General features: G+C 43.7%; 1 protein-coding gene across 1 annotated transcript; it reads left to right on the plus strand.

Moving 5' to 3' along the window:
* The first annotated feature begins 875 nt into the window (after positions 1-875).
* Positions 876-21,426, plus strand: LOC308393506 (double-stranded RNA-specific editase 1-like). The gene is made up of 8 exons (XM_080877313.1): positions 876-2,895; positions 5,620-5,734; positions 10,456-10,624; positions 11,398-11,552; positions 11,669-11,837; positions 13,623-13,804; positions 16,694-16,872; positions 17,935-21,426. The coding sequence occupies exons 1-8, from the start codon at positions 1,822-1,824 to the stop codon at positions 18,109-18,111; spliced, it is 2,220 nt and encodes a 739-aa protein (XP_080733439.1). The 5' UTR covers positions 876-1,821; the 3' UTR covers positions 18,112-21,426.
* Positions 21,427-23,533: the final 2,107 nt, after the last annotated feature.

Consider the following 23,533-nt stretch of genomic DNA (forward strand, 5'->3'; position numbering starts at 1 on the left):
TTTTACACACCAGTGCTGGAGCTCCCACAGATCCCACGAGGCAGGTCAAGTTTGGCTTGATTAAACACTGGGGCATCACATCCACTAAACATTCTCAGGATAATGTTCAAACTGTTCATCACCTTTATGATATTAACTAGAATGCAGAATGTTACTATGGTGCTGATCAGCAGCTTCATGAAACCATAGGTATTTGTATCCATTCTGTGAGGTCTTGTGGATAAAGTCAAGTTAATGACAAGGTGCAATAACAATTTTGGCATCTATGGTACATGGATGTGGTGCTTCTGGCTCCCCATATACAGTATGTATGGTCAACCGATTTGGCTCAGTGTGACACTCTTCGTGTTCAAGCCCATAGTTTCAGAGATTCATTCATTCATTGTGCAACAGCTGCTAATATTTTCACTGTCTGCAGAACTGGAGGGCTCTTAATCTTCACATGAGTTCAGAGTTCAGCTGGCACAGCGATTTAGAATCTTTTACCCCATGTGGGTATATTAAATTTAGTCTATGGTATTCAGAAAGTAAACAGTACAAGGACTGTGTTTGTTGGGCCAAAACCACAAAAGATGATCTCCTTGATGAGGAGGAGTTGATACAACCCCTCTTCTCTGACTCCGCCCACCTCTGCACTGCTGCTTGAGTTTGGTCTGAAGTTCTGCTGACAACCCCGACTCTAGACGATATGAATATAACAGTGCTGGAAAAAAAACAAAAAACAGAGTCTCTTCCACCAAATCCAATATTTACATTTTTTATTAGAAATGGTCAACACCTGTAACATATCTGACTCAACTTTGCATGTTTCCTGCAGGTGAAGGGCTGCTCATCATTGGAGGACACAAAGTAGAAAGCATGAGTGAGTCACTAATGTCTTTGTTTCAAATCCTGCTAAAGATAAAGTCTTCATTTGAAATTTAAAAATAAATGAATAATACATAATATATGTCCAGGTATTTTATGAGGAAACACAATTATTATTTAAATATCCCACATATTCACATAGGATGGTCCTTGAACATGTATCATCTTTAGCTTTTTTTTAGGATTGATCTACTATGAGACTTCAGTCTGATTTGATGGCAGATTATGCTTGTTCCCTTGCTCTTAAAGAAGTTCCCTCTAAAGACCCCTAAGAGTTACGTTCCAGAAGTAGTACAGTACACACTTTATTATTCGTGTTAGACAGCAGTAATCCTGTCCCTGTCCTGTGTAAGCCCAGTGTTCCTCCAGCGTCGCTTCCAGGATATTTTTGGCCAAATATCCAGAATTTACAAAGTAATTAGAATACAATTTCTGTTAAATAAGATAACATTTTAAGCATAATAGTCTGAAAACAGAAGGGGAGATTATGGGTTTACTCCACATTTGTTCAGATGCTGCTGACTCTAATCTCTGGTAACCACATTTCCTTAAAACCTTTGCTACATATATATAAGGTGAATCCTGCATTTTATAGGAATGTTTTCTGTACGTAACACTGGACAGAGTAACCTATTAAGCTGTTGCGTGAGGATGTTATAAATGAAAATTGGCACCAAGTTTGGCTTTGTTGACCGGGCCTTGTGATGTGTGCCCCCAGACTGTTTATGTAGGTTTTCAGTCATCCAGGTCGAAGCAGTGTAGGGACAACCCCCACGAGGGTTTAAACACCAATGACTCTCCACCATTGGGTTTTAGAAATGACGAGGCCTCTTGGATGAGCGGTGAAATGTCTTCACAAAACTTAAAGTCACTTTCTTTCCAAGCTCCTTTTACTGTATTCCCAAAATATAAAATCATTTCGAGAAAGACTTCAGGAAAGATACATAGTGAGTAATGTATAATGAGATACATATTAAGCTTTCCATGTTAAGGAAAGTATTAAATGTTAACGATCTACATCCACAAGATAAAGCAATCTCTAAATTTTCCATTTACAAGATCCTTCAACAAAGGCATAGTGAGTTACTCTTTCTGGGCACTGCAGGTTCATGCAGCGTTAAGGAAAATCAGAACCGGGACAACCACGTCTCCAAAGAGGGAATTGCAGCTGAGGCTGTTCAACTCCCCAGTGGGAATGCGAGGCATGGGCGGAAACGTCCCTTAGAAGAAGGCAATAATGGACATACCAATTCCAGGTACAGGCCCAGGAAGCGTAAGAAAGTCCCTCGGCCCATACCGCCCAAAAATGCTCTTATGCAGCTGAACGAGATCAAGCCAGGGTTGCAGTATAAGCTCCTCTCTCAGACTGGGCCGGTCCATGCACCAGTCTTTGAGATGACCGTGGAGGTCAATGGGCAGGTTTTTGAAGGTCTGGGTCCTACCAAGAAGAAGGCTAAGCTGAGTGCAGCAGAAAAGGCACTGTGCTCCTTCGTCCAGTTTCCTAATGCATCGGAAGCACATGCTGCCATGGGCCGGACCCTGTCTGCTCACACGGACTTCACCTCGGACCATGCCATTCCAGATATGCTCTTTAGTGCATCGGAGACATTCAACCCTACAGAAGACACTTTTTACCTTGGTTCCAATACCAGTTTCTTCAGTTCACTGGGAATAGAGTACCCATTGCCATCCTCTCCTGTCCCAAACCTGGCACAGTCTCCCATACCTCCAGCACCCTCCGCCTTCATCTCCCTAACAGCCGGCAAGAATCCTGTCATGTTTCTCAATGAGGTGCGGCCAGGCCTCAAGTATGACTTTGTGTCAGAAAGCGGGGAGAGTCATGCCAAGAACTTTGTCATGTCGGTGACGGTAGACTCTGAGAATTTCCAGGGTTCTGGGCGCAATAAGAAGCTGGCCAAGACTCGGGCTGCCCAAGCTGCTCTGTCTGCTCTCTTTAAGATACAGCTGGACCAGACACCATCACGACAGCCAATACCCAGAGAGGGACTGCAGCTTCACCAGCCACAGGTGAGCATGGAAGAAATCAGTCTGTCCCTCCGTCTGACTCACTGACAGACTGACGTATGTGTGGCCTCTTCCTGATGACAGCATATTTGTCACACATGTTTCAGATCATCATTGGTGAGGGTGAGATGATTATACAGCATCTTTAATAACTTTAAAAAACAAGTTTGTATTTATTTTGGATTTCTTTTAATACACAGGGCCAGAATTATGCATGTCTGTGCATTGGGACCAGCAAAGACTGTTCAATTCAATTTTATTTAAATAGCACCAAATCACAACAACAGTTTCTTCGAGGTGCTTAGCTGACCGTAACTACATAGAAGAGTAACTCTGCATTTGATCTTAGCTCATGTTTAAATCCTTTATCTAATTTGCTGGCCGGGGTTTCTGATGAACTTCAGCGATGCTCTATTTTGAGAGTTCTTGAACTCTGTAAGAGCCCCTTTCTTTAACCAGAAATGATGGAAAAGTGGAACACGGATGTGTCTTGATGCATGCTCAGTCATCCAGGAGAAACGTTTCGTCACTCATCCAGGTGACTTCTTCAGTCTCAGCTGACTGCAGGTTTCCCCAGCCTTATAAACAGTACATTTGCAGAGTAACATAGTGTACGCTGTTAAGTGCCAGGAGGATATGGCGTTATTTTTGTGCCACTATTCTGAGACACATAAAAAAAAATTGCTGTAAAAGCTGCTGCTCATGATATCGGTTTGGATACGTGGTGAGAGGGAAACATGAAGGTGATACAAATCATACCAACAAGACAGTGTACATCACTGTCACAACAGTGTTTGTTTTAGTTCAAAGGCTTTATGGTTTTTCCTGTAATACCTGGTGGTGTAGTCGGTGATTTTTTTGTCAGTTCAGCCTTTTATATTATGTTTAACCCGAGTGACCACCCGGTCAGCTGGTGGGTAACGGGCATCTCCGAAAACGTTAGAGCACTTTTGCAAATATGTGATGTCTTGATGAATCGAGCAGATATTTGAAGTTTACACAGAAACATTCTCGCATGAAAATATCTTAAAAGTTTATTTTGTGACCCAGAAAGAGTAACATTTCAAACTCCGCCCCTCTGTGTTCCTCCGCCACTGCCTCGTTTGAGTTTTGCATGAAATGCATTCTGTGATATTGCATTTTGTCATTTCGAGCTGATTGGAGACCAGAACAGCCAATCAGGTTTTTTTGCATCCAAGTCTGTGATTGGCTGGTTTTGTGGCACAAATATAACGGTGTAGAGAAAGAGTTGAAGGCACGGGCAGAAATGTTGAGAGCGTGAGCAACACATTGTGATCGAGCGCAAATGCAAAAACTGAGCGAGAGGGGCTGCTGTTGTGTGTGTGGATAATAGCAAACACTGAAATACATGTTTTGCACGCAGCAATGAATTTTGTTCACTCAAATTCAGCTTTTCTTCGCTCAAAATAAATTTCTCCTCAAAATGCAACACTTGCACCTGCAAACTTTTTTTTACGTGCGCTCAAAATAGTGGCACAAAGATAACGCCATAGGAGGATTGCCAGGATTTATGCATCAGGGAAACCAAACAACCTCTGGCTACAACACAGCAGAGCCACCTCGTCAGGCCAGGACTCTGCAGTCTATCTACACCTACAGGCCAGTGGACACTCTTTCAATGATGAGGATGTAACATCCTGGACAGGGAGGAACGCTGGTTTGAGGGCGGAGTCAAGGAGTCCATTTACGTGAAAAGAGAAAGACCATCTCTGAATCGAGGAGGGGCCTAAGGGTACATCTGACCCCATCTTACAATGCTGTGATTGCAGCCATTCCCCACCTCTCTGTGAATCAGAATCAGAATCAGAATACTTTATTCATCCCGAGGGAAATTAGGGACTCATGGTTATTGATCAGTGGTTGTTGATCAATGGTCATGAGAATTTGCATAATTAAGATTAAGGAACTGACCTCCCAGCCCATTGTTGCTTCAGTGGGCTGGTTTCAGTCATTATGCAAATGTCCTGTTTATAAGTCTCAGCAGTCAGCTGAGACTGAAGACGTCACCTGATGATGACGAAACGTTTCTCCCACTGAAAACATCCAGATGAACAGAATCAACTTTTGGAGAATACGGATGTGATTGTGCAACAAATCCATTCCTGTTCTGATGAGGGGGATTTAAAGTGATTACCTGAACCATGTAAGTGACAAATATAAGAAAAAGAAATCAGGAGTGAGGATTTCTTTTGGACTACAGCCTGAGTTGAATGAGGCAGGGCTGTATTGATCATGGACAGATCCTCATTGCTCATGACCACGCTGTCTAAGGCTGATTGAAGATGATAGCTTTAGGAGATAACTTTCATGATGCTGAGAAGCTATATAAACATGCTTCCAATTCCTATATTACAACAAAGCTGCTATGTTAACCCTCTGTGTGCTATTCAAACACTGCAATTTGTTATACCAGCCTTTCCAAGTCATTTGTTGAATTAAAGGATTTGGGTGTTTTTTGAAGCTACTCACATCCCTGCTTGGCTTTCACAGTTATGCAGCATTCCTTAATGAAATAAGGAATGATATACTGAAATATGGATTTAAGCTGCTTTAAGTAACTTCTTATCCTCCTTCACTAACATTTTCTTTTGCTAATGTTTGTTAAATACAATTGAATAACAGTTGCTTCTCTAAAATTGTTGGTTGGATATTTGTTATGTCTTATTTCACATAATTTCACTGTTGCACTTATGTGTCACTCCTCAGGTCCTGGCAGATGCAGTCTCTCATCTAGTTATTGATAAGTTCAGCAAACTGACGGATAACTTCAGGGCTCCACATGCTCAACGGAAAGTCTTGGCAGGTGTTGTCATGACAGCAGGTATTCTTGTAGCCCAGGTCATCTCCTAATTAGAAGGTTGCTAGTCTGATCCCAGCTGCTCCGAGAGTTTAAATGTGTACATAAGGCTCATGCCACCAACCCCCAACCAAATCTGCAGGAGATCTATAGTGAGGTACGCGTACTTGTTCAACTCAATTCAAATGACTTTTATTTATACAGCACCAAATCACAACAACAGTCGCCTCAAGGTGCTTTATACTGTAAGGTAGACCCTACAATACATACAGAGAAAAACCCAACAATCATATGACCCCCTGTGAGCAAGCACTTTGGTGACAGTGGGAAGGAAAATGCAGAGAGGTCTATTAACACATAGTGACTGAAGAAGAAACTCCCAGTGCATCATGGGAATCCCCAGCAGCCTACACCTATTGCAGCATAACTAAGGGAGGATTCAGGGTCACCTGGTCCAGCCCTAACTATATGCTTTAGCAAAAAGGAAAGTTTGAAGCCTAATCTTGAAAGTAGAGATAGTGTCTGTCTCCTGAATCCAAACTGGAAGCTGGTTCCACAGAAGAGGGGCCTGAAAACTGAAGGCTCTGCCTCCCATTCTACTTTTAAATACTCTAGGAACAACAAGTAGGCCTGCAGAGCGAGAGCGAAGTGCTCTAATAGGGTGATATGGTACTACAAGGTCATTAAGATCAGATGGGCCTGATTATTTAAGACCTTGTATGTGAGGAGCAGGATTTTGAATTCAATGTTTAAGTTGTTTGTTGCTGGTTTTTAGTTTGTTTTTTGTCTGTTTGGGAGCTGACACAGTCTCTGTGGAGATGGGTTTGGGGGGTAGCAGGAGGAGAGAAGCTGCAGAGAGGCGTGTAAGACTGCGACTCTGCTTCCTGGTCCCAACTCTGGATAGTCATATTTTGGGGGGTTTAATAAAGTTGTGGGATGGATCCAAGGTGGGATGGATGCATCTCTCTTTATAATCTGTTTATTCACAAGTCAAATGGTGAAGTATTAGTTTGAATGAAAGCCTTACTAGTACTACATGTAAAGCTGGCTTAATGCAGAAAGATCAATCTTACTATAACTACAGCTTAGAATCAAATATGTAAATTAGGCAAATTCAATTACTGATAAACTTTTACACTTCTTACAAAGACCAGACTATTGGGATACTTAATATTCTGTTTCTTCTGGGCTGCACTGTAACTGCACATGTGAGCATATTTTCTATACATGACAGCAGGCACACAAAGGGACACAGGTACAATAGGGGGAGGCATTGAGAGGAGGTATGAAAATAATACATTTACATTAGCTAAGGTAACCCTTACTCCTAGCATGTCAACATCTGGTGGCCTGGCATTGATCTTAATGCATCTAAATCACAGTATCAGCTGAACCATTAGTTCAGGGGCAAAGTGGCCGTTGGTTGGAGGTCAAGCAACTGCTGTTAATCAAATCAACCAATTTGAACTCAGGAACTTCTTAAAACCAGCTGGGGCAGGGATAGCTCAGTAGGTAGAGTGGTCGGCCCATGATCAGAAGGGGGTCGGGGGTTTGAATCCACTGAGCGGTTACCCTGAGGTTCCATCTCTACACACAGCTCCCCAGGTGCTGGATTGGTAGCTGCCCACTAAGTGAATGGGTTAAATGCAGAGGACTAGAAATTCCCCCGTGTGGGACTATATAGAATTAAATGTTTAAAAATTAATCAGCAGTCTCTGACAGTCTCAACAGTGAGAAGACACGAGTGAAACCAAACATGGTGCATGATCATGCTTCAGAACGAGGTCCAACAACAATAGACTGGTATAATGTTTGATGGTCTATATCTGCTTTACAGCTTATGCACATGGGCTACACAACTTGATAATCTTGTGAGTAAAATGGGTAGAGCTCTGTCAGCGGTGGGAAAAGTTCCAAAATAAATGACACCAAATATTTTGAATACATTAGGTTAGTCACAGCTTGATTATTGTGTGGAGGTGTTTCAACTAAAGTAATTAAAAGTTCCAAGTTTAAATCATGCTGCTCATTGTGCATTGCAGTGCTCTTCAAGAACCAGTGCAAATCCGATTTATCATAACTTGGGCCGGCTAATTGTTCGAGGTCATGTCATGATCAGAAATGTACTAGTGAAGAGATTATGGACGATGTTACATCAAAATTGAGTAAAGGTTATAAATAGAAAACACTAATCTACCAAGTTGATAAGTTTCAGTTCAGTGAAAGCACTACTTCACAACAAAAGATGGCTCATGTGAGCAAGCATGAGTGGGAAGGAAAATCTATCTTTTAAGAGGAAGAAACATCTGGTAGAACCATGTTCATGGAGGGACAGTCATCCATCATGTTTGAGGTGAGAGTAAAGAGAAGACAGCAGAGAGAGAGAGACTGGAAATATGGTAAACTAAAGGATTGTTAATGATTAAATACATTAGTGATATATAAACACGCACCAAACAAAGGTGAGTGACGAATTTAGTCCATCATTGGAAGTCCAGTTCAGTGTAACTTGTTCTGCAGCAATGCAGGTTGATCAAGCCTTGAAAGCTGCTGCTACTAATTCCCACAGCTGTTCCAACTTTTCTGGATTACTTCCCCCTCTGTCTGCATAAAAGCAGTGCTGGGACACACTGATGTACCCTCGTGAGCATCAGCTGAACAGTATTGTACTGCAGAAAGTAGTGTGTTGCTACAAACATGGTGAGAAAAACCAATGGAAGAGAGACAGACCATCATAACACTTATAAATGTAGATCTGCAAAGAAAGTCAAGGTGTCAGTGAGTCCAGTTTCCTTCAGCATCAAAGGCTCAGAAACTGTGACAGCAGGGGGTCTGCAGACCCAAAGACACGACTGACTCAGAGGAAAAGTTTCTGAAAGTTAAGAGCTGTGTGATGGCGGCTCACAGGACAACAGCTTCAAGCAGCTCAATAGTGGTCGTAGTGAGAAAGTCTCAATTTCAGCTGTGAAGAGAAAACTGCAAGCTGCCGGTTTGACAGGACGAGTGGCAGCAAGAAAGCTCTATCTGTCCCACAGGATCTTAGCTCGTTCATTCTCCACCTCCTTTGGGGGTATAGGAGCCATATGAGTTGCTCCTTTTTTGATTAAGTGCGTTGGTTTAAATGGACTCACTGTATTGGTGCACTGCTGAGTATGGATATGCTAAAGCTAAATCTTTGCTCCAGGAGAACTTTGGCAATTCGCTGAGAATTGCTGCTGCCTACATTGAAAGGGTCAGTAAATGGCCTCCTATACAATCTGATGACGTGAAGGCTTTGCAGGAATATGGGTTTTTATTAAGGCAATGTTGTAATGCAGTGGGAGACGTTGAGTCCTTGCATGAGTTGGATGTCTCTGCTAATATGCAAGCAGTTATAAAAAAGTTGCCTTATAAGCTCAGGGATAAATGGAGGAATGTTGTGTGCAATCTGCAGGAGAGGTTTCAACGTAAAGTGGTTTTTAGCGATGTTGTTGAGTTTGTCGAAAGGCAAGTGAAGATCGCAAGTGACCCATTGTTTGGAGACATAAAGGATCCTCCAACAGACATCAGAAAAGAGGCGAGGAATGGTAAGTCTCAGTTTTACCCTACGGCTAAGAGGAGTAGTTTTGCTACTACGGTGGCCAAGGTGGAAGGGAAGATTGAGCCAGTGTTGAGGCATTTGAGTGGTTCAGTTGTGACCAAGGCTTGCTTGTTTTGTGGAGCAGGGCATATGTTGGATTTGTGTCCTTCATTTGAAAGAAAGTTGCACTGTGAAAGATTATCTTTTCTGAAAGAGAATGGTGTGTTTTGGTTGTCTGCGCATTGGGCACAGAAGCAAGGACTGCAGGAAACGTCTCTTGTGTAAAGTCTGTAATCAGAAACACCCCACACTCTTACATATCCACTCCAAGCAGAGGGAAAGCGTTTCAATGCAAACTATAGGAGGGAGAGAACCACCAGATGAAGGTCCTTCGTGTGCTGTGCAAAGCAGTGGTGTTACTGGGGCTGGTGAGCAAAATAGTGCTCTGTCCATAATACCAGTTAGAGTGAAGTCCAAGAAAGGTAATCAGTCACTGATAACCTTTGCTTTTCTAGATCCTGGGAGTTCAGCTTCATTTTGTACTGATGGGCTCATGAATAGGCTGAATCTTTCAGGAAGGAAAATTGGCATTCTGTTGCGGACAATGGGTCAGGAGAAAATGGTCAGTAGTTATGTGGTTCCAGATCAGCTGGTTTGTGCTGCCAGACGCTTGTGGAGTCCAGGCAGCTCCTTCAGCCGGCATGAATCATGTCAGGGCCTGATGCTGTCCAACTCTTCATACTGGAGCTTACTGGTCTCCTATAAACAAGCATTTGGTGACAGTAGGAAGGTAAAACAGCTTTTAACAGGAAGTAACCTCTGGTGGAACAAGGCTCAGGTACGGGCAGCCATATGCAGCAATTGGCTGGGGTAAGAGGAGGGAGACAGGGCCATGTTTGGACAGGTATCCTTATTATGCAGATTGGAAGATAAGATATGTGGAAAGATAAAAGAAACAGGGAGATTTTCAGTTGAAGCCACATAAGCAGGCACGTGGTAGCCTGGTTACTCTGAGAGTGGTTTCTCAGCAGGACATCTTTCCTTGAAGAAAAACTGTTCCAGACACTATTCATTTTAAATTTTCTGGATAATAAAATATGCTGAAGTTGAAGCGGTCAAATTGATTCGGCTGAAGTGACAAGATGTTAGGGACCTTATGAACCAGTGCAATGTTTTACCCATCCAGGTGCAGATGTGAAGGAGGCTCAGGTCATCTGCGTATCCACAGGGACAAAGTGCATCGGTCGTGAATACATGAGTAACCGAGGTTTGGCCCTCAATGACTGCCATGCAGAGATTGTAGCTCGTCGGTCTCTCATTAGGTTCCTGTACTCCCAGCTGGAGTACTTCCTCAGGTAAAAGCCTCCCACCTACTTTCAAAGTGCTCCCTACAAACACTGTACATAGAACTGAGTCTACCAAAGCAGTCTTTACCCTTACTTACTGAATCAAAAGAACTAAATACAGTTGGTCTGTTGACTGTTTCTACAGTGGTGTGAAAAAGTGTTTGGGTCCTTGCTGATTTCCTATTTTCTGTATGTTTGTCATACCTAAATGTTTCAGATCATTAAACAAAAATATAAATATTAGACAAAGATAACACAAGTAAACGTGTCTATTATTAAGGAGGAAAAAATCCAAACCTACATGGCCATGTGTGGAAAAAGTGATTGGCGATGGCCCCGAAACCAAATAGCTCTTTGGGCCACCCTTAGCAGCAACAACTGCAGTCAAGCATTTGCAATAACTAGCAATAACTCTTTTACAGCACTGCAGAGGAATTTTGGCCCACTTTCCATAATTGTTGTATTTCAGCCACATTCGAGGGTTTTCGACTATTAACCACCTGTTTAAGGTCATGCCACAGCATCTCAACCGGTTTCAGGTCAAAACTTTGTTTTGACCTTGTTTACTAGTGTTATCTCTTTCTAATGTTTATATTTGTTTGATCATCTGAAACATTTAAGTGTAATAGAAATGGAAAAAATATTAAATCAGGAAGGAGGCAAACACTTTTTCACACCCCTCTAGTGTTTTAACAAATGAGCAATTACTGTCAACCAGCCGTTCTGAACATTTCAGAAAGCACTGCTAGCCTACCAGTCTTTTGTCTGCATTTCTGTTTTAGTAACAGTGAAGAAGAACATCAGAAATCCATTTTTATGCGGTGCGATAACAGTCAAGGCTTCAGAGTAAAGGAAAATGTCCAATTCCACCTGTATATCAGCACCTCCCCCTGTGGAGATGCTCGCATCTTTTCACCTCATGAAGGCGGAGTGGACGGTAAGTGGATTATTATGATCGTTACAAATAGAGATTCATAGTGATGAAACAATATTTGTTTGCCTGAAAATATGTAGGTTACTGTTATGTCATCAGTGATTTTTTACCTGTGTCAGATCAGGGAGATGGACATCCCAACAGAAAGGCCCGTGGGCAGCTGCGCACTAAAATTGAGTCTGGTGAGGGAACCATACCTGTGCACTCCAGTAACACCATCAAGACATGGGACGGTGTTCTTCACGGAGAAAGGCTGCTTACCATGTCTTGCAGCGACAAGATTGCAAGGTGTCTGTTTTGTTTGTTACATGCTCACATGGTGATTAGCAACATCACATGTTGTCCTTTCCTGGGGGCTTTTATGGCCAGGTATAAGGGCATAAAAGCTCTTATACCTGGGCCCTTTATATAATCTTTGTAAAGTATGAAAGTACAGATAACAATCTAAGGAGCTTGGAAACAAAAGCGTCTGGACTTAAGTTTTCTTGAAGACATTTCATCTGAGAAGTTCTTAAATTCTAAGAAAAATTGGTGGAGAGTACCAGATTTTAAGCCCTATGGGAGTGTCCCCCCAAGAAGGTCATGGACCCCCTTATCATCGACTACCTAATCACATGAGGCAAGGTGTGAAAATCGACGTGGGTCACAATCAGCTAAGGTTTCGGGTGGACCTACTGTGAAACCTGGCCCCACCCTATCATGTGATTTCCTGAGGTCAGATGGCCCAGGGTGTGAGTGGGAGTTAAAGCATCTGGGAAGGATCTCAAAACTGGATTATAGATGACAGATAGTTGGTGTCGTAAGCCCCGCCCTCTGTTCAAAGATGATTGTTCACAGTGGACATAGATGCTTCGTTCTAGAACTGAAGAAGCTTCTCGGATGAGAGGTGAAACGTCTTCAAGCAACTGAAAGAAGTCCAGACGCTTTTCTTTCCAAGCTCCTTAGACTACCATGACCTGCATGACCGAGAACCTTCACAGATATACAGATAACATTAAAATTATACCCTCCCCACCCCCTCATATAAATTTGAGAGTTTTGTCAAAAATTTCTGAAGTTCATTTTTAGCTGAGCGATTTTCAACATAGCATTTATAAACATACTAACCCTTTTTACCTTCTTCAATATGATATGTGCCCTAATTACTAACTTTCTAAGGTGGCCTTTGTGGCTGGAAAGAAAATTATACAAGGCACTGCTGAGAGGCTGGGCCGATACAATATGTAATAACCAAGTACATCCATGAGCCTTGGTTTTATTTAATGTTTTATTAAATAAATAATAGTACTCTGGGAATACTATGAACAAGCATCTTATGCTTCCACATCGTGAGATAACATTAGCCAGGCAAACTTAAATGAAATGGGCTCAGCTGTCATCATCATCATTGGACACATTTGGTTTCCTCCTAATTCAGAGTGAGCTAATGGCAAGAAGGAGAAGGAGGAGAAGAAGAAGGCGGCGGCGGAGAAGAAGGCGGCGGCGGAGAAGAAGGCGGCGGAGGAGGAGAAGGCGGCGGCGGAGAAGAAGGCGGCGGAGGAGGAGAAGAAGGCGGCGGAGGAGGAGAAGAAGAAGAAGGCGGAGGAGGAGAAGAAGAAGGCGGCGGAGGAGGAGAAGAAGGCGGCGGAGGAGAAGCGGCAGAGGAGAAGAAGAAGGCGGCAGAGGAGAAGAAGAAGGCGGCAGAGGAGAAGGCAAAGAAGAAGGCGGTGGCGAAGAAGAATTTTGATTGTACAGGTCGTCGAATAGGCAAAATAGATTTTGGTGTGAACTCATTTCTACTAGCCATTGTCTATGCTGTCGTCTAAATGCACAAGTTTAACACTCCATCTTCATATTTATAGCCTTGTACTATCCATTTGTTCTAAATATTAAAACCAGCTCTGCAGAATCACTTTAGTTTGAAGTGTTTTGGAAGAGATCAATGGGAATCCTGTTGATGTGTACAGAGGCTGAATCTAGGAGGACACTAACAGCAGCAGACCCCTCTGTGCCTGTATATTTTCAGGAAATACTAATCTGCTTTATTTCTTTGTTTCTGTCAATTTCTCTGAAGATTTTACTCTGTTCCTTCAGGTGGAACGTTGTCGGATTTCAAGGCTCTTTGTTGAGCTACTTTACTGAGCCCATCTATTTCTCCAGCATCATCCTGGGCAGCCTGTACCATGCCGACCACCTCTCCAGAGCCATGTACCAGCGGATTACTGAGATTGAAGAGCTGCCACAGTCCTTTAGCCTGAACAGGCCACTGCTCAGTGGTGAGAGGCACTGTAGTTTTCCACAGTTCACTGATTTCTCTGATCTGTTCATTCGGACCTGATTGTTCTGAGAATCTGAAACCAGGTCCTGCTCACAGATTTTATGGAAAATTCCCAAACCAAGAGATATAATTTTTGTTTTAATTTTTAACATTTGAAAGGTTGCCAATTAATTAGTAAAATAATCCATGAGGTAATGAAAATGGCTGGCAAAATGTGTTCACATGTTTTGAACCTGTGTACAATACACAGCATTGATATCAAACCCATTTTACATCATGGGCCATGTACAGCCCACTCTGATGTGAAGTGGGCCAGTAGTGTGGATGGCATTCATGGCCGTGGGGGTCTTTATTATTAGAATAATTAGTAAAATGTACAAAAATACAGTTAAAAGTTAAAATCCACACTGTGAAGTATGCGACACACACACCTCCCCCACACACCCCCACCGCACAACTGAGGCCGGGGAGCCATCCAGCCGAACCTACCCCCCCCCCCGAGGAAATCGGCCACAGCCATCTGCGCCCCTGGCCTATGGACCACCTTGAACTTAAAGGGCTGTAAAGCCAGATACCACCGGGTGATCCGGGCGTTGGCATCCTTCATGTGGTGGAGCCACTGCAGCGGGGTGTGGTCCGAGCAAAGGGTGAATGAGCGCCCCAGGAAATAAAGCGAAGGGAGTCAACCGCCCACCGGATAGCCAAGCACTCTTTCTCCACAGTAATGTACCGCCTCTCCCACTCGGACAGCTTCCGGCTAATGTAGAGCACGGGCCGGTCTCTACTTGTGGACGAACCTGCCCGCCCCCCAAGTGGTACCCGAAATACTGAACCTCCCTCCGTCCAACCGCACACTTCTTCGGGTTGGTCGTGAGCCCCGCCTGCCTCAGGGACTCCAGGACTGCAGCCACCCGCTGCACATGCTCCGCCCAGGTGTCCCTATGGATGATCACATCATCCAAGTAGGTGGCAGCATACGCAGCGTGCGGACGCAGCACCCGGTCAATGAGGCGCTGAAAGATGGCCGGGGCTCCAACAAGCCGAATGGAAGCATGATGAACTGGCACAAACCGTACGGAGTGGAGAAGGCGGTTTTCTCCTTGGACTCTGCAGACAAGGGAATCTGCCAGTAGCCCTTGGTTAAATCCAGTGTCATGAAAAAACGGGCCGTGCCTAACCGGTCCAGGAGCTCGTCGACCCAGGGCATGGGATAAGCATCAAACTGTGACACCTCCTTCAGAACCATATGGTCTATATGGTTCTGAAGGAGGTGTCACAGTTTGATGCTGGTGTAGCCCCATCATTCTCATGGTGAAGAAGGATGGGTCTCATCCTTCTTCACCATGAGAACGATGGGGCTACACCAGGCGCTGTGCGACTCTTCTGTTACTCCCATCTTCAGCGTTTCGGCCAATTCCCTCTGAACGATTTGCCTTTTGTGTTCAGGGAGCCTGTAGGGCCATGAACGCACCATCACGCCAGGCTGTGTTTCAAAATGATGCTCAATGAGAGACGTTCAGCCGGGCAGGGGGGAGAACATGTCGACAAAGCGCTGTTGCAGCGCTCTCTGGGCCTGTGTGAGATGGTCATCACAATGGAGGGAGGCGGGAATGATAGAATTTGGCACCTCTGGCCCCAACTCATCTCTCTCCTTAACCAGGCTCACTAGAGAAGCAGACTCGGCCTCCCTCCATGCTTTCAGGAGGTTGAGGTGATAAATCTGCGTGGCCCCTCCCCTGTCCATTCGTGCGACCTCATAGTCAACGTCCCCCACTCGCCGTGTGACCTTAAAGGGACCTTGCCATTTGGCGAGTAACTTTGAGCTAGAAGAAGGGAGTAATACAAGCACTTTGTCTCCCAGTGAAAATTGCCTGAGTCTAGCCCCTCTGTTATACAGGCGCTGCTGACGCTGCTGAGCCTGGAGCAAATTCTTCCGTGATAACCTCCCCAAAGTGTGGAGTTTCCCTCTCAGGTCCAACACGTACTGAATCTCGTCTTTTTGCGGGGCTCGGACCATCCTCCCAGCTTTCTTTAATTAGGTCGAGCACCCCACTTTGAACGGCCGATCCTCGCCAGTCAGCTTGCAGGCACAGAACCGCCAGCGATGGTCTTCCGGGGTGAGGCCCATCCGGTCCAGCATGGCCCGGCACACGTCGTCGAAGCTGCTCCACGAGGCTGGCGGCAGGCCGTGGGCCCACTCCGCTCGCAGCCACTGGCACGTTCCGCTGTAGCACGGAACGCCTCCAAAAAAACCTGGGGATCGTCACCGTCCCCCATCCTGGGCATCACCACTAACAGAGGCGGCGACTTCGGCGACGCAGCACCTTTTGACCAGTTGCTCCAGGACCTTGGTCTGGTGGTCTGAATGTTCCTGGAGCTTCATCAGATGTTCCCGCTGGGCCACGGCCTGGTCCCGGCACATCGTCGCCAACTCCGCCAGCATCTGTGCCAACAACTGCACAGGCTGAGTGGGCGACGCATCATGGGGGTCAGACATCCCACACTGGGTTTTAGCACCACTTGTGAAGTATGCGACACACACACCTATGCACCGTGACAGCTCGTTCCAGTCCAGCCAACCTCCCGCTCGACTCTGCCGTCACTATATAGACACACAGAAGGAAGACACTCATGATACAATCGCCACCACCTGTGGCTCCCCTGCCTCCCGGTACCACCCCCCTGAGCTCACCACTCCACCCCTCCGCTGCAGCTACGCCAGGGACCACACCTCCACCACACACACATTTCCTCACCTTTTCTAAAACTGTCCGGTGGGCTGGATTGGTGTTTTCAATGAGCCGACTCTGAAACTCTGACCTTTTGTACAGCCAAACAGCTATCTCATTCATGTTTTTTAAAATGGTTTAATGTGCCCAATATGCAGGAATAAGTAACACAGAGGCCCGTCAGCCAGGAAAAGCTCCAAACTTCAGTGTGAACTGGACGGTGGGGGACAAGGGTTTAGAGCTGATCAATGCCACCACTGGGAAAGATGATCTGGGTCGACCCTCCAGGCTTTGCAAACATGCCCTCTACAGCCGATGGATGAATCTACACTGCAAGGTAACACAGTGCTGATTTTTCAATGCATGTACTGTAGTGTGAGATTGCATACTGTATCTATCCAGTCTTTAAGTGATGACGTGATGAATCCTGCTTCCGGGCCCAAAGTAGTCTGCATTTAATACGGCTGTTGTGTTTTTAACATGTTTTAATGCTTTTTATCTTGTTCTATTTAATCTCAACGAGCCCCTAAAAACAGTCAGTGATCACTGTCGGCCTCTCGGTTTTTATTATCGCTAATCATTTTAAAGCTCAGTTTTTAAACAATTACGATGTAGCTACAGTATATTAATGACTAACCTGGTATTGTGGATGGATTATCTCAGTTGTTCTCCTGGCTGAAGTTTGGTCCGTTTACAGCATCCTGCCATGTGATTGCATTTGTCTCTAACCATCAGGAACCCTCACGTTAACTTTTATCAAGTCCTCCAGCTTTACTGTTTATGCTATGCTAACATAGCTTTGTCGCGCTAGTGGTCACGTAGCACATCATTATATACCAGCTAGCCCAACTTCAGTAACCCTACAAACGTCACTGCTGTTTAGTTTCCTGTCTTCATTTATCTTGGAAGTGATAACAGAGCTGTACGTTTTAATGTTTCAGAAATCTCTCAGTCAGAACATGTTATATCATGTTTAGGTGGAAGCTAGCGAGCTAACTTCCTGCTAACTTCTAACTCTGAATGTAATAAATCCTGTTTTCATGGATACCTGGATGTTAAACTTCATTGTTACACCTGGTAAAGCAGCAACGCTGATCATTTTATTACAGATGAAAGAGTTTAGACAGCTTTTAACTCACAGTGATGTCCCAGTGATTGTGTGACCTGCAGCGGAGTTTGGGCCCAGTTACGGCTAATGACGTCAGACTTAACGACCGGATTAATAATGAAAGTGTGTGAGCAGGAGGTCTGGCCAGAAAGCCTGCGCGCGAGCTCTTTTCTCTTCCTGCACTGTCCAATAAAGGCAAATGTCAAAAAGATGTATTTTTAAAAAGTCATTCCTGGTTGTTGCACATTGTTGCTGTTGTCTAAGTGAAGGCTTGTCTCCATTATACCATAGCTCTCCTCCATGCTGCGAATCAGAACGGTGAGACCCAGAAGCTACCATGAGGCCAAACAGGCAGCAAAGGAATATCATTCTGCAAAGCAGACACTCTTCAGGGCCTTCCACAATGCTGGACTGGGCGCGTGGATAAAGAAGCCTATAGAGCAGGACCAGTTTGCTCTCTCCAGCTGATGTACCTCATTCTACCTTGATTTTGTAGCATTGTGCTACTCCCTCTTAGCCTGGACTACATGTTAAAAAGGTCAATATTCAGTCAATTATACAACTTCATACGAAGGGTAAATGTAAAAACAGACCGAGAATAGCAGCAACTTTGTAAACTGTTAGTTCTTTCTCAGGTATGGTTATGCAAAATTAATCAAGTATGAAAACCTTTGTTTTCACATTCTGTATTGGGAGCTCTAATGATCAGAGCTGCACATCTCTCACTGACTAAACTCACAAGGACACAGCATTTCTTTCTGAGTTCTAATACACACACTCGTATGTCTTATCTGCTTGAAAAATGTGTGTCGTTGCATCTTCTGTTCTCAGGTAAGCACACCTACAGTCTGTTTATGCATGGCGGTTTAACATGCCTGGGCACGCTTAAACTGCCATGTTCACAACCAAGTAACTGTTGGAACAGTTACAATATTTTAATTACTTTTAGTCAATTTCGTATCAATTACAGAAACTGAAACGTGAATGAAGAATAATTCCTGAGTTCCAGTGGGAAAACAAAAAGTCAGAAAAGACCTTTGTGAACACTTTGGAGTTACCAGGATTTCTAAATGGCAAGATTTGCAGAGTGTTGCGGTCTAGCTCAGTTTTTCATGAAGGGTATGCCGGGCAGACTTCAATATCTTTCAATCCCATCTTTCTTCACAGTAAACAAGCACTCTAGCAGTCTGTGACTCTTCAGTCTGGCTTAAGTTGGATTAGACTTGCAGTCAAGACCGCCTAATCTGAGACCAAGACAAGACCAAGTCGAGACGAGACCAAGACCGAGACAAAGTCGAGACGAGACCAAGACAGAGTCAAAAACAGTCTTTAAACTGCAGCCAGATGCTGCTTCGTTTACGGGTTTCAGGCATAGTTATGTGTTTTTGCTTTCGCACAGCCCTCCTCACCGCTGTCTACTGTCTCACTCACTTACTGAGAGGACGGACGCACGCTCCACTTGACTGTCGCCTCTCTCACCCTCTCTGTTTTTCACACAATGACATTATCCTATATCCTCGCATGTGATTGGCCACAATATGGAGGGATTGGAGCGTAGCAGAGCCACTGTGTGAGAGGTGAGCAGCAAAAGGAAATGAAGTGAGGGTAGAAATGACTGAAAGATTAATAGGCTCTGTTTTGAGTTTTGTTCAAAAAAGAATGACTTCATGTAGGAAAAAAATAAATATCACATATGCAGGACACCTTAAACTAGTTTTTTAATTAAGCAGCAAGGCAGAACACAGTCAGGGCTGTATCAAGACACAGGGACTGAACCCCAATTCAACCAGACCCAGAACTGATCCGGAATTAAAACAGGACTACAACAGTTCAAAATCAGGACTACTGAGGACTTAACAAAACTAGATGATAGTAGCACTAAAAATCATCATAGACCTGCACTACACTTATTTTTTAATTCTACCAAAGTACAATATTTAGATTCAGAAACATTTATATAATTATTCAGCCTTGTTGTGCAAACAAGCTGCAGAACTTAATAAATGTAGAATTTGAAAAGTAACAAATGGTATCTAAAAAGTTACACTGGATACATGTTCTGATGAGTTCTCTCTCTCTCCCTCTCTGCTCCTCTCTCTCCCTCTTTGTGCTGACAATCATCAAATATACAGTTGAAACCACATATTTATTTACTCTTCAGATAAAAACACTTTTTTAATTGTAACATCAAATCAGACTAAATGTTTATTTTTTAGATAAATATAAAAACATATTTGTTAACTTTCAGAGTAAAGAGAGAAACTGTCTGTATTTCTTAATTGCAAATGGCACCAAATTGTATTCAAACTGAGCCACACTTATGGAGCTCCACAGTTCTGTTCCTGGTGTTTTGGTTGACATCTCCTGATGTTCCCATGTCACAGAAACAGGCTCTGTGTTTTGCCTTATATGCATCCACAGCTGTGCCACCAGTTTACTCACATGGACTCTACGAACCTATCAGAAGCTTCTTCAGCTCAGAATGGAATCGTCTGGAGTTTCTTATTAATTAACAATAAACTTAGTGTACATGTGCTCCTAAATTTGATGAAAGCTCCCTCTTTTTATTCTGACATTTAAAAGTCTCAGGTACATCAAAGTGCTTCACAGACGAGCCACATTTGTGGGGTTACAGCAGTAAAGGAGCAGGAAATACAATTATCAGCAAAAGAAATACAGTTATAAAAGGGTGACGTGACAACAAGCATGAACCGGGGAAAAGTTAAAAACTAAGTTGTTTGGAAGGCTTAAACAGGTGGGTTTTTAAATGTGATTTAAAGGATTGGATGGATTCCGACGCACGGACATCCATCAGCAAGCTGTTCCAGAGGTATCCGATAGCTGTTTCAAGGGCATGTGACTGTCAAAGATGATCATTCCTGTTTTGTTTTCATTAAGGGTGAGAGAGTTGTGCAGTAGCCAGTCTCTAACATCAGCAGGCAGTTGAACAAAGGCAATAGAGGGGACTGGAGATCCAAATCCAGAGGAAAATAGATTTGGATATCATCCACATAACAATGGAAAGAAATATTATGATTTCTGAAAATTTGTCCCAGGGGTAACGGATACAAAGAGAACAGGGTAGGACTTAACACAGACCCCTGGGACACACCACAGCAGAGGGGTGCAGAGGAGGAAGAACGATTCCCCATAGAGACAGAGAAAGTCCTCTCATTTAAGTATGATTTGAACCATGAAAGTACTTTGCCTTTAAGACCAACTACATGTTCAAGCCTTGAAAGGAGGATGTCATGATCAACCGTATCGAAGGCAGAGGACAAGTCTAAAAGAACTAAAACCACAGGACGCCTTGTATCAACAGTCATTAAAAACTCTCAGTAGGGCTGTCTCGGTGCTGTGGTGAGGTTTAAAACCAGACTGGAATTTTATCTAAATCAAAACACGTTTACTCTAAATTGATGTTTAACAGTAAAAAAGTTTTTGTTTTCTCCCTAAAGTGTAAATATCTGGTTTCAACTGTGAATATCCTGCTGTGTATTGAAATCTCTCTTGTTTTGCATAGATATACTGAACAACATCCAAAGCATAATATATAAAATAACATCTACCAGAGTTTTTTCTTTGAAAGAAGCTCTTTGTGTCCATTGTTGTGTTCATCAGTACGCAATTGAAACCGATTTAGAGAGTTTGTTTAGCCGTGGAGGGAAACAACTGAAAATATGAAATGTAAGCTGAGACTCTCTAAAAATAAACAGCATTGTTGTTGTTCGGCTTTTTATTTGTCCATTTGTTGATTCACTCGAAGAGCAAGTAACGCAACCAAGTGATCAGTTTGATATCAATCTTTTGTGATTCACCGTCATATTTACATTATTAGTTCAGTACGAATGATTTGCTTTGGTTCCTGGTCAAACTTAAGCTCTCCTCTGTCTGCAGCAAACTCGCAGGCAGCAGCTTCTCCCCCCTCGCTCACATGGGTGCTGTGCTCAGTCGCCTAGTGCCTGAGCTCGGATCATACCAAAATTAGGGGGAATTTACGACGGTGCGCTCTGTGCTTCGTGTGCTGTTTTTGTTTTATACAGTTGTCAGCCAGGCATCTAACTAACAAATTACACTCCAAAAGACCCCATGCTTCTGAAAAAATGACCTGGGCGTAAGCCCAGTATGCCACCCCCCCGCTCCGCTGATGGTTGACTCCAAATCTCACGAACACTATGTCGATTTGAGAACGCAGGACCGAGACAGCGAGACCTAGATGAGACCAAGACCACTCTCGAGTATCTTTGAGCTACAAGTCTGACAGTATGACTTTATTGAATACTCCCTCTTACCACACTGTTTTGATACAAAGTTACACCCAACAGTGTAACTTTGTAAACAGAATATTCATGCAAACTTCAGGCCACGTGAGAGTCCAGAGCTTCCCACGAAAATCCAACACTGTTAATGTCACCAAAGAGGTCGTCTGTGGGTGTTTTTGATTAGCACTCAACTCTTAATCTCCAACACTACGAATGATCAGTCAGCTCAAACAAGTTCTCAGTCTTGTATCATCAATCTGAAATCATGTTCTGTCTCCCATAGTGTACGTGATCCTTCAGCACTGCTTAAAAGACTGCTGCTTGCCTTTCAGAATGAGGAGTTGCTCCCAAATGTCACAAACTGTACACACCTTGCCTTTAAGTCCTGCAGTTTTTAGTTGTCTCGTTTGGAAGGGTCCTGCTGCAGTTATCTATATACCTAGCACTAACTAGATACCCAACTGCAACTTAAGCAGTGAAACTGCTCTCCTTACACAAACCCTCTTACACTAGAGTACAGTACCAACCTTTGTGCAGCGAAGCTCAACTAAACCAACATCTTCATTTGTACAGAGGCAGTAAATCACAATACTTCTGGAATCCAGCATATCTGGTTGTAGACGTGGTGTTGGCACAGATACTGTAGTCCTTTTTACTACCAGTTAAAACCTGTGAAATTCCACCTTTTCCAGGATTCCTGCTGTTCTTTTATAATTGTAATATACCTCAGTAGACCTTATATCTCAAGCCTCAGAGGAGGATGTGAATAGACTGTAACCAACAAAAGCCATTTTTAACTAGTTTAACATTTGTAAAGAGTGAAAGTAATGTGAATCCTGCTGTTCGTAGTTTAATGCTGAAGACACGCCCCATCTTTGCGCACCTGTGAACCTGACCCCTCTGTGCTTGAATCTTTCCTCTCCATGTGCCACTAACAGGTGAGCTTCTTTGGTTGCAGATTGTTCACTTTGTTATCGTTCCATAAAATAAAACAACCCCTCGGGGCCAAATGTGTGAGGTCTACCTGTTAAGCATGTAACATGTAAGTGTCTAATATATACAAATACAGTCAAGTCCCTGATTTAATGAATACTGAAATAATGATCAAATAAAATGCACTGAAGTGTTTTGTTTTGGGTTGTTTGGGTCTTTGAAAATCTTTTCTTAAAGTAGATTATTTATATTCACCCTTACTATCCTACGTTTGACTAAGAAAGACGGAAAGCTTTGGAAGGATTTGTTCTTTGGACTCGAACAGTGTGGACCGTTTAGAGACCAAACGAGGCTCTCCCCTGTAAGAAACAGAGATGATGAGGTGGTCTGTCTGAGGAGTGGGGAACTCCAGAATCCACCCAGGGGGTGGAGTGTGCCTGCTTAACCAATCCAGAGAGAATTAGTACCTAAACAAACCAGTGCAGTGAACTTGCCCAAGGACCCTGGTCACACATAGCATTAGGCTTTATAATCAGTCCTCCTCCTTCCAGAGACAACGCTACCATCCTAAAAATCACCATTTAATCAATCGGCCCCGTGAACGTCGGGGAAACTGTGCCAGAACATCGTGTTTTATGCCAGCTGGTGTTGGTGGAAGGAATCACAGTGTTACAGACTGCTTCCACCAACACCAG

The sequence above is a fragment of the Rhamphochromis sp. 'chilingali' genome (genome assembly GCF_963969265.1).
Source record: "Rhamphochromis sp. 'chilingali' genome assembly, chromosome: 3".
In the NCBI taxonomy this organism is placed as follows: Eukaryota; Metazoa; Chordata; class Actinopteri; order Cichliformes; family Cichlidae; genus Rhamphochromis; species Rhamphochromis sp. 'chilingali'.

Bases quoted from the DNA above. Each gene is read 5' to 3' on its own strand.
- LOC308393506 (XM_080877313.1), top strand. From the start codon at position 1,822: ATGTATAATGAGATACATATTAAGCTTTCCATGTTAAGGAAAGTATTA. The intron at 10,625-11,397 runs GTAAAAGCCTCC...TTTCTGTTTTAG, and splicing joins CAGCTGGAGTACTTCCTCAG to TAACAGTGAAGAAGAACATC. The intron at 11,553-11,668 runs GTAAGTGGATTA...TACCTGTGTCAG, and splicing joins TCATGAAGGCGGAGTGGACG to ATCAGGGAGATGGACATCCC.